Source organism: Hoplias malabaricus, chromosome 4 (genome assembly GCF_029633855.1).
Source record: "Hoplias malabaricus isolate fHopMal1 chromosome 4, fHopMal1.hap1, whole genome shotgun sequence".
Taxonomy (NCBI): domain Eukaryota; kingdom Metazoa; phylum Chordata; class Actinopteri; order Characiformes; family Erythrinidae; genus Hoplias; species Hoplias malabaricus.
Window position 1 is genome coordinate 42,456,151 of NC_089803.1, and position 12,096 is coordinate 42,468,246.

The following is a 12,096-nucleotide window of genomic DNA, read 5'->3' on the forward strand; positions in this document are numbered from 1 at the left end:
TAAACATGTACACTATGTGGCCATAAGTTTGTTGAAATCTGCTCATATGAACAACTGTTCTAATTGAATAATATTAAATGGAACATACTATGCCCCCCAAAATAAAGGGTGAACTGGTGCATTAAAGATGATGTCTACAATTGTAGGGAATCACTGCTCTCTCTGATTTGTTTACATTCAGTGTCTCAACGTCATTTAAGGTGAAATAGTACATTTGAGAAAAACCTACAGCTGTTTGTAAGTGACTAAACATTAACTTGTCTTTAAGTTTTTATTTACTGTTTGAATTACCACAGAAACTCATTTGTAACTCATGTTGTTTATCTTTGTAGCACTTAGTCATCTCCCAAATTTGGAGACATTCTACATTATGTAATCCAAAAAGTCAATATAACCCACTTATTGAGCAGGTATAGAGCAATATACTCATCTTGGTTCATGCTTTTCAATGTTTGGAGTCATCTCCCAATTGTGTGAGAATTTGTTGGCATTCAGCAATGAGAGCACGAGGGAGGTTTTGGCCCTGTAGTTGGGTAAGTTAGTTCTAGGCCAAAGAACACTCCTTCAGCTCCATCACTCTAGACACAGATGCACAATTCACTGCTGGGGAGACTTATACTCCCCTAGATGCTGTCTGGCACAGAGTATGGTGATTTTAGGCTAATGTACAGCTGATACAGAGCATCCCATTCCATTTCATTCTTTCCTGAGTACAAATGCCACTCCAGGTCATATCAATGTATAAGAGGGTGCCTTCATCCAATTATTGAATATAGCAATTCCACTGATTCTTACCCCTCTAAGCTGACTGGCTCTAGCTATAGATGACTGGCACTAAACATTGCGGCCTTAGACCCATGCAGACCATCATATTTGAGCATCTCATAATATTTGGAATTCTTTACTTTTACAACTGAACAGCTGTCAGTGGGTTTAAATGTATTAATAAGAAGTGCTTGAGTATTGGTCCAAATATAGTTTGACCACAGTCAGGAGATCCTTTGACCCTAGAAAATTTTGGCTCCAAGTGGGGCCAGAAGGAGAAGTTCTGAGTCTTATCATGCATATACTGTATATATCCACACACACAGGTTTACTTTAACTGTTTGCACATCTAGACACTTAATTCATATCATTATCATTTATAAATATATTTATTAAATATCTTCTGTTTTGCATTATTTGTCTCTTCATATATATATTTGCAGATATCTATTTGTATATACACTTATCGCTAGGTTTGTTTAGCATTTGTATTTTTAGCACATTTATGTGCAGTTTAAGCATTGCATTGATTTATAGTCCACACTTTTTAAGTTTGTAAATTTCTTTCTCTAGAATTATACTGCTTCCAGGGCTGTGGAGAGTGCAGTTACCTTCTGTTTTCTTGTATACTTAAGTGACAGCACAGTGTTTGTATTTTTTGCTACTGGCTGATACATTTCCTTCAGGATAAAAATATGTATGCATCTAGAATTTAACAGTAGAGAAAGGAAATTCATCAAGTGTAAACACTGTTTTTAGATCAGTACTCCACTCACCAAGCTGCTGCAGAGGCCCACCAGCCAACATTCAGTACATCTGCTATAGTCGGCTACAAAAGACACAAAAAAAAAAAAACACAATTTCTCTCAGATCCAAGGTTCACAGCACTGGACCTCTGTGTTCTACAGTGCAACATTCATTCAGGCATTCTTTTCTGAGTCCATGGGCCTCCCCTCCTGAGCAGAGGAGCACCCAAACATCCTGCTTTTCATTGGCAAGACTCTGGTGAAGCCTCTGCCAAACGAAAAAATATAAGGCCAAGAAAGCTGGAGGAAACTACACTGCTACAGACACTAGTGTAAATTTACAAACAGGACAACAAGCAAGATCTGGGCTGCATTAGAGAGAAGGAACACACTGCTTTAATTAACACTGGACAGGATGCATCCCTGTGCGCTGATTCAGGGTTTGAGTGTGAGTGTGTGTGTTTTGGATGCTTTAATCACCAGGCCCAGACTGACCTGTAAGTTTAAACTAATAGCAGATCAGAGAGAGAGCGTGAGTCTGCCTTGTCGCTTCACTATAGAGCCATCACACGCCACTGATGACTGCTGGCTCACTTTCGCTTTATGGCCTGCCAGAGTTTGCTGGAGCCATTCACACAAACAGGGTTATTTTTAGCCAATCATAGCCTTTTAAGCAGCCCAGCAACCTTCCATGAGTGAGTGTAGTACTAGACAGGGTGCTATAAAATTAAAGACATTTTATTAAAAGCTTACAAAGAGGACTGACATTTGCCCGGATGACAGAATATAACCAAATGTTTTGAGTACCAAAAGAAAGAATGAAAAGCAGTTTAAAACCAGTCTCTTAAAGAGAATTTTTCTGGATCATCTGTTTAGGATGTTACATTCTTTAGTAATAACCAAAATAACCAGTGTTTACTTTTCCATGAGTCCTCCATTGCATTCAGCATCATCAGCATCAGACTACCAGTTAAAGTATAATAAATTTTAATAAAGCACTTAATACTTTATTAAATTATTAAATAGTTTAATATGGAAACAGTTTTTAATGTATTTTTCAAACACTTGACCTTAGTGATAGTTCTCTCAGTTTCCTCATTCTAATGTCATATACCCATTTTTTTATCCACTTGTTAGGTGTGACACCACACGTGAAGTTTCACAGTTTCAGGGTCCAATCGCGTCTTTGGTCCCGTGTAATACAATATAAAACATGTGTTTGTGGTTTGAATAAATCTGAACCTCTCAATCAATTATGTGATCTCAATTCAGAATTCAAGAAAAAGAAATGAATTCAACATAAAAGGAAGCAAACATGTTTCTGACAGCACTTTTTCCACAGTCGCAGATCATTTTAAATTGTGTAAGCTGTCGTTGTGCGGACTGACTGTGCTACTCCGTCTCTGGTAGCAGAGGAGCCGCATAGAAAGAGCCCTGTCTCCTGCAGCTCAGGCTCTGTAGCAAAGGAGCCATGACTCCCACAACTAGGTATCTAGGAGCAGAATACCCACAAAGAGAGAGAGAGCTGTCTACCCCTCTCACAATCAGTTCAGGTATTCTAATGAAATAATGCGATTCTCTTCTATAAAAAGTAGCTAAGGTTTGTACAGAAAGTCGCTGATGCTAGTCGGGTTTTTTGTTTTTTAAATAGCTTGCTAGAAGGTTTGCAAAATAACTCAATCTACAGGCAAAATCACTAAATTGGCAATATTTAGTAGCGGTTTGGACCTGGATGTGAAATTTCACAAGGTTGATACGTCATGATTTAACAAGCGGATACAAATATACAGCTGGGTGAAAACAATTTCAGCTATAACTGAAATTGTGAAAACAGGCTATAATTGAAAATGGCTGCATAAACCTACCACATATACTGATCTGAACGCTGCGGATGATTTGTGTTCTTTAACAGGGTCACAAACCGACTGGTAGTCATAGGTTTTGTTGAAGGAGAAGAGAGATTCATTCAGCAAGCTGATCATCAGAATGGGGTCAATCTCACCAAAGAATTGACCAATCTAAAAGATAGACAGACAGCACCAGTCAGACAGACAGAAATACTTTCTTAAGTAGTTTACCAAGTGTAATCCCTTGGAAAAGACCATCCAAAACATTTATGGCATTTAAATCTGAAGTTCACCATTTGAAATATTACCAAGAGTGATACTGCAACACACTTTACCTGTAGCATTTTTAAAAGCCAGTGTGTACAAACCAATGTAATAGTTAAAAAGCCATCAATAAAATGTATTAGTCTGTCTCAGTATATATTTGTTTTTCAGTGCAAAAAAAAAAAACAAACAAAAAAAGTAATTCTTCATCAATGGAAACCTCAGGGTCACTGGATATGCAAAATTACTACATGATGATGTGTTTTCCTCTTTATGCACTGAAGCTGGCACGTTCCCTGAGTTTTTCCAGCAAGATGGTGCGCCATCACATTATGGGTGTCAGGTCCGAGCATTCCTAGATGAACAGGAATGTTTCCTGGAAAGTGGATTGGTCATCGTGGGCCAGTTGAATGGCCCCCATTCTCATCTGAAGGCAATTGTCTATGCTGTGAAGGTACGAGATGTGCAGCACCTAAAACTACAAATACTGGAAGCCTGTGCTAGCATTTCTCATGTGGTGTTGCTATCAGTGTGTAAAGAGTAGGAGAAGAGGGTTGCATTGACAATCCAACACAATGGGCAGCACTTTGAACACATTTTATAAGTGGTCAGAAACTTGTAAATAACTCATGAAAGAATAAAGTTATGTTAAAACCAAGCAGACCATTGTTTTTCTTGTGAATTTCTCAATAAGTTTGATTTGTCACACGACCCTCTTCCCATTTAAAAAATGGGATCCAAAATGGATCTTCAAAATGTCCGCCATGGTCACCACCCATCTTGAAAAGTTTCCCTCCTCCCATATACTAATGTGCCACAAACAGGAAGTTAATATCACCAACCATTCCCATTTTATTATGGTGTATCCATATAAATGTCCCATCCTGTATGTATAAGGCATATGGAATCAACACAATAAAGAGCAGATTGCTCACAAAGACTAATTTTCTACATTGAAAAAATAAATTGTATAGAGCATTCAAATTCTTTAAATGGAAATTAGACTGTTTGAAGCAATGCAATTATTACTGTGATAAATTTAAATACCAATATGCTTTTCCGAATGTATTAAGATTTTGGTAAAACAAAAAAGAGAAAAAAAAGCAATTTTGACTTCTCTTGACTACAACTGAATAATTGAATATATATTTACTATACTGTATACCATTTATGTAGACATTCCACTGTGAGTGATTTTGAAGCAGTGTATAAGGCTCAGGGGAGGTCAACAGGATCTGTACTAATCTCATTAACACAGCTGACTACATTACCATAAACTAACTTGATGGAAGCATTATTTGAGCCAAGAAAATCTCAAAGGTGTGATATTGTATGTGTGTTTGTGTGAGAGAGCGTGAGGAATAAAGTACCTTTGGCCTGCCCTTGTTCTGGTAACTGTTAAGAACACAGAGAGAAAAGGCTTCCAACTCAGGTCCAGGAGAAACAATGTCCTGTCAACAACAGTCTGTGTGTGTGTGTGTGTGTGTGTGTGTGGATATGTGGGTATATTTTTCTGTGTGTGTGGCTACATGTCCAGAGGAAGCATAAATCTAAGTGTGTATATAGCACTCTCCGCTCAATACCCCTCTCTGTGAGCAATAACACTGCTAACGAATGGGCGGTCAGGGCCGGCAGCGATCAGTGTAGACCCTGGAGAGGCCACTGAGAGGAGGGTTAGGGCCAGGATGGCTTTAGCTCTGCTGCATGATTTATCCCACACACACTCCTTTCCAATAGGCCTCCCTCGCTAAGCCCAACCACAAACATTTACTCTACTATAGCAGGGTGGTTGCAGGGGGGCAAAAGGAGTCGGAGCAGTGTGGGTTATTGACAGAACAAAGACTTCCACTGATTTGATGAGCAAGAAACCAACCTGATTGTTATAACTATCCTGATTGGACATTACTAAGAATCCTCCATCGTCTAGAAGCACACAGTCAGTGTTCTGTGGAGACAAAGAGAGAAATAGAAGAACAATAGTGAATCTATATCATGGACTAAAATAAATATGGTTAAAAATTAAATAAGTGCCCAGCATTTAACCCTAAGACATACAGATCTACCAAAAACATTATAAATACTTACTCAGAAGAGAAAACAAGGTTTATTATATTTTAATATTTTCTATGTTACTAGAAAATATGGGCAATCTATAAAGGAGAAGTGACATCATAGCAGCAATGGACAGCATTTCTATCTTTAGTAGTATTTTATTCAATAAATTGAATAAAATTCAAACATAGTTCTGTACTATATTTTATTATAGAGGCAGTGTATGTGCATTTAAAAAATATTTAAAATTAATAAAGTTGACAAAATATTCTTTTTACTCTGAAGACTTTTTTGAGTGTGAAGCATCCTTTCTTGAACCTTAATGCTTTAACTGATTTCAACACATTTCAATTGTCTACTCACCACACCACAAAAATTCATATAACATTCTTCTATCAATTCAGGCTAAACCTGACTGAGCAAGAATGATTGTAATTGGAGGAGACTACATGTCACTCACGATCAACAAACTCTGTGTATGCAAGAGTCCTTATATTGAAGTGAATTACATCAGACAGAATTCTCTTTTAGATTACTGATGGAAAATGAGAACCATATGAGTTTTCCTTTTGTATTTAAAAATCTGTGGCATGATGGGCTTGATGTATTGTATGCCCAATGATGTGACTACTACGCATGCTCAAATCACAGTGACAATGCAGAAACATTAAATTTTACAACCCCAACTTGGAATGAAATCTTGTCTCACAAAAGCTGCCCTTTTTTAATTTGTGGATTTGGAGACCTCTCTGGCAAAAGTGGGTAGTTGCCCTCAACATGCAGAACATCATTCTGTAACATAGGCTGTGCTTTGGACCTCTTTCTCGAGCATATCAATCCAATCACTGTTGGCAAATTAGAAGATTTTCTAAAGATCACCAAGTCAAAATTAGCTACTGTCCTCATGTAGTTGTCAGTATAAAGCTGACTTCTCAGATTCTCATGTATCAAGAACCTTGAGCTGAAACTCTTTTTAAGCTGTGTGTTAGGGTTTAAAGGGAATGTCTACGATTAGGATAAACACTGTTCTCTTGTTTGTTTAAGTTCAGAAGGTCCACGTCTTTTAAGATGGAGCAGAAAAAAGTCCTTTGGTAATTGAGTTGCTTAGTTTTATAATACTTTAGGATTGTAATTTCTTTCAAGGAGTTTGCGCTATCCCAAATTAAAGTCAGTTCCATCTACAGCAAAAATATTTCAATATTACTCACTTATGGAGCAGGAATAGAGCTATATCCTCATCTCAGTTTATACCTTCCAATGTTTGGGGGTCTGTTCATTGGGTGAAATCATCCAAAATGCCTCTTTTCTCCTTTGAGCTGAGAGAGAATGCTCCGGCCCAAGACACTTTGGCTTTTTTTACCCATTTACAGACAATGGGGCTTCATAAACACATTTGATCAGTTTTGAGCACACAAACAGACTGGCAAGCAGCAAATGGTGATGAAATATCATCAGAATTTTATAAAAAGTGTTTATTTACTTTTATTAAAATCGTGAAAGTCGCATTTAAGACTAGGCAAGGGAGTTCCCTTTGGTCCTTGATACATCATATATAGTGAGGGGCATGTTTTAAAGGGGATGACCTATGGATCTGAATTTGAGTGGATGCTGGACATGAAGCCTAGTAGCAAGCAGGATATATATTAGCAGGGTGGAAGCCATTCCAGACATGGCTTTGGTTGCAAATCTTCAGTTTTTGCTCTATTTAACTTATTTGTGATATCAATTTTATTGAGTTAAAACTTATATGTAATGTCTTACCTGATCACCTTTTGTACAGCCACAGTTCTCACGTTTCTCAGGGTCACACTGTCAGGGGAACACAAAGGCACAAGAACTCATTAACATGATTGTGGCACAAGAAAATACCTGAAATAGTTATAATTTTCTCAACAGTCCACGTGAAAGGTTGTACCAAAACTATTCGCAAAACTCAGGGATCACACGTACAGAGCTTGTGAAGCTCGTACACAAAACTCAGAAAGCACACCCAGAACTCAGAGCTAATGCACAAGATATGGAACAAAAACATCAGAGCTGGATATTTTGTCTGAAGTTATAGGTTTTGGATACATTTTTTGTGTGATTTGGCACAAAAGTAATTCCATGCAAAACTTTCTTGGTTTTGAGTTACATGTCTTGCACTTCGTTCCAAAACTTTTCAGTTCTGAGCTGAGGGCCCTCCTTATGGAGGTATATTTGGAGCAAAACACCTGAGCACCTGTGACAGTGGAAATTGTAGTTGTATAATATAGTCACGTGTATCAGTAAATTTGAAGTCACAGAGAAAATAACTTAGGATTTGTTAACCTGTAGGGTATTTTTTTCCTCTCCCACAAAACAACTTAATAGTTATACTTTCACATGTGCTCAAATCCAATTGAGCACACAAGCACAAATAATACTGTATAATACGCTCACAGATAAAGTTATTGACTTGTGATTGTGCAAGACAAATATCCAAGAAAATTAAACCCAAAAAACAAAGTATCTGAAAGAAAATAATTTACATCTCTGTAACTCTTATTGCATTCACACACTGATTTACAAATATTGTACATGGCTTGAAAAAATTCTTAATACGAGTGTGTGAGTAACTGTTCAGTTGTATTTGTAGAAGAAAAAAAAAGTTCTATAGGTTTACAACTCCTGAAGTGATTTTCTCTGTGACTTCACGTGACTATCTTCCACACTTACAAATTCATTGAGAAAACTCATATATAAACATATTTTTAAAGATATTTCTTAAGCTTTCTTTGAGAGAAAAAAGTTCAATCTCCACAATTAGTCGTTAATTCCACACATTACCTAGGATCACCTCAATAAGACACAATGCCACCAAGGTGGGATTGTGAGGCCTAGCACTTCCTTCCTCTGAGAAATGTGATCCACATACTGCTTCTTTTCAAACTGCTGCCAACACTACACTACTGGACAGCACAACATTCTTGGAGGAGAAAGCTAACTCCAGATCTGCTATGCCAGCAGACAGACAACGACACAGGCTAGCACTGTTAGACATTATGGCCAAATAATCCCACCCAGAGAGAGTGAGACCAATTTAGCTATCTTGGACTTCCAGCTTCAGATGCCTGAGTTTACACCTTGATCTTCCCAGGCTGGGGACACTCATTTCTGACCTGGCCTGGTATCTTGGGTTCCAAATGCATATGCATGAATTTGTCTGTTGTTCATAAGCAGTTAAATTTTGTTAGCATGATGGTCTTTCTGAGATATATCCAGGCTCTTCAAAATGAGATACTTATAAATAAGGAAGAAGCAGCAATCTGACTCACGTTAATCTTCTGCGTAGAATTTGTGAATCTTTCCATCCATTTATCAATGTTCAGTTTCACACCAACCACTAGAAGAAAGAACAGCAGACCTCCATTATAAGCTTCCAATGTAAGTTGTCTTTTGTAATTTTTTTTTAATTCACATTTCACACAGTGTGAACATAAACGTAAAGTAATATAACAAGCATGTAAGTGCCTGACCATCCACTAACACATCCATCAGCCTTACCTGCAGGTCTGAGCTTCTTTCTTTTCAGAGTAATTTCCACTGCTTTGCTCACTAAAACCGAGTCAGCTGAACAGTAAGAGAAAGAAGATCCTTTAACTTCAGACACAACTTCTCTGTGTTAAAACTCATGTAATGTAACATATCCTACAGAGTAAACAATTGCAAAAATATAAGCAATTTCAGTGCAAGTTCAGTTTTTGCACTTAACAATGTACACAATCTGTATATGGTCACTTTACAAAGAAAAACATGCATCTCCAAAATAGCAAAATTACAGTCCATTAACATTGAGTGGAAGTCAAAGTAAAGACATTTAATTCCAAGTCATTCTGAAGTGTTTAAATAGGGCTATTGATCAATACATTCGTGATTAGTTTTGGTTCTTCATCACCATGCCAACTCTTTCCCAACATTGCATGGAGAGCCATTAACAAGGTCATAATGCTGAGGAATTAATACTCCTCGCAATGGGGAATATGATGCCTTCAGAGACTGTGGGCAGAAATGACATAATTTTCAATTAATAGCAGCTTGGGATATCTTCAAACAGAGACTGTGGGTGGAAATGATGTCAAATAAAGCTGGTAAATCACACATATTGGTAAGAAGGAAAATATGTTCAGTTAATAATAGCATGGGTCAATAAGGCAGAGAACTTCAGGAATTAAAGTTTTAAGTAGCACTTCGTGACACACGAACACAAACTTACAGGCCTCTGGTGGTAAAGGAGTAAAGATGTAAATGTCATTATCCAAGGTCCTCTTGTAGAAACTGGACTCATATGTCTCTGGTTCTTCGGTCCATTCTAGACCAGCGCTAGAACATTCACATGTACACAAATGTTAAACTGTAATGACCAGGAGTCCCATAGGTATTATTTGGGTGGTGGACCAATCTCAGTGTTGTGGTGTGTTAGTGTGTGTTGTGCTGGTACAAGTGGATTAGATACAGCAGTGCTGCTGGAGATTTTAAAGCCCTCAGTGTCACTGATAGACTGTTTTTTTGGATACAAATTGGACTTTGAGATCCAATTACATTTACAATACAAGTATATATATATATATATATATATATATATATATATATATATATATATATATATATATATATATACACACACACAAACACATGCAGTACTGTGCAAAAGTTTTAGACATCCTTTTTTTTTGAGTACAAGTTCTGTTATAGATATTTATTTTATGATTTCTGCATTGTTGAGTCAGTACAAAATCATTTTAGATTTATATTCCCAATAAAAATAATAATAATGTTACAAAAAAATAATTGTATGTCTGTAAAGAAAGCAACTTATTAAAATACAGGTTACATTCAATAAAAAAACAAACTTCTTAAAAGAACTGTGGAAGATTCTCCAAGACACTCAGTAAAACTACCATCTAATTTCTTTATAAAACTCTATAAACTGTACCTAGGACTAATACTTAAGAAAAAATAATAAAAAAGCAAATGGTCATCACATATAATACTGATTTTCTTTTGTTTATTATGGTTTACTGCACATTGCTGTCTTTTTCTTTCAAGTAATAAAAGAAAATTAATTCCATTATTTTTTAAGTCATCCTTACTTTCCAACATTTTTTGCATGTGCCTAAATCTTTTGCACAGTACTGTGTATATATATATATATATATATATATATATATATATATATATCAGAGGCGATTGCTCTAAGACAGCAAGGGAAGCTCAGCTTCCCCTACAGTGTAAAAAAATAAGTGATCAAATATATACTGTTGGGTGTACATGTCATTGAATAAATATGCACTACAACGCGCTCAACTTTTGTTCAGAGTCAGCTTCTTATTACTGGTAAAGACACGGCTTTCCTCTCAATCATTCCCGCAGCTTCACGGTGCTTTAAACAATGTGGATGCTGAGCGTCCACAGAGTTCAATAGCAAAGCGCAGCAAAACGAGACGAGTCATTTGATAAATTCTGGGCTTTGTCCCGCCCATCGGATGCTCAGCGTCTCTGGGAGTCTATGGGGCAGTGGGCTGGCCTCGGCTGGCCCAGACGCTCAGCTTCTGCATGATGATTGGATGATCTGTCTGAGGCTGAATCCCTTTTTGATTGACAGCGAAATGAGCGAATCAGCGATCCTTTGGTGTAGAGATCCATGGGAGCATTACATTTTCATTCTGTTCTGAGTTGAACTGGAGACTTTCTTAATCCTCTTAGTGGCATTTTCTTTGTTAAAAACGACTAGCGAGCTTCTATTTCTGGTGGGGTTTTTTGAAGCTGCTTGTTATTGGAGACTGACTTCTATCACTCTTTCTGACTTCTATCGCAGTTTCTGTCCAGCAGGTGCTGCTGAGCCCCTCCACCGTCACAAAGCACTCACAGGCGGACACACTTCACATGGGCCAAGGCCGTTTAAGCAGCCTAGCTCTGCTGGCCACTGAGAGGACACTAGTCAAGTCCCTGGAAAAGACTCCTTGTTGGTACGACAGGGTCACAGATCATTTTCTTGAAAAGGAATGGAGGGTAGAATTTACGTATAAAAAACCGACACATTTTATGATGTAGGCCAAAATTTAGCTTCCCCTCCTTGAAAGACCAGCATCCGCCACTGTTTCTGATGTAGTAAACACTCCATCACGTTTGTGTGCGCATAAACTATGTTTACACTCTGGCTAAAAATCTAAATTCTCAGAATCTGACATTTGTGATGTGTGTTTTAAACTTAACAGATCTGATGAATGTGTTTACAACTTTAGGAGAGTGGTGTATAGCGTTGTACAACTAGTTTAAGCAACTGGACAAAGATGTAATCCCAAACTATTTAAAGCAGAGCCATACCTTTTGGGATAGACTCTGGTAATGCCTCCTTCTGTGGCCACAAACCGGGCGCTGACTCTGTCATTCCTGCCAGACAT

The 12,096-nt window shown here is 37.5% G+C and overlaps 1 protein-coding gene across 1 annotated transcript in view; it reads right to left on the reverse strand.

Annotated features, from left to right (window-relative positions):
• The window catches only part of cacna2d1a (calcium channel, voltage-dependent, alpha 2/delta subunit 1a), a 149,377-nt gene that overhangs the window by 14,839 nt on the left and 122,442 nt on the right, over positions 1-12,096 (reverse strand). Inside the window, exons 26-33 of the mRNA XM_066667263.1 lie at positions 12,020-12,085; positions 9,909-10,015; positions 9,200-9,265; positions 8,971-9,038; positions 7,436-7,483; positions 5,496-5,567; positions 3,377-3,529; positions 1,542-1,594 (exon numbers count right to left, since the gene is read on the reverse strand). Coding sequence (XP_066523360.1) covers positions 1,542-1,594; positions 3,377-3,529; positions 5,496-5,567; positions 7,436-7,483; positions 8,971-9,038; positions 9,200-9,265; positions 9,909-10,015; positions 12,020-12,085 — 633 coding nt within the window. The remainder of the gene's footprint in view (positions 1-1,541; positions 1,595-3,376; positions 3,530-5,495; positions 5,568-7,435; positions 7,484-8,970; positions 9,039-9,199; positions 9,266-9,908; positions 10,016-12,019; positions 12,086-12,096) is intronic.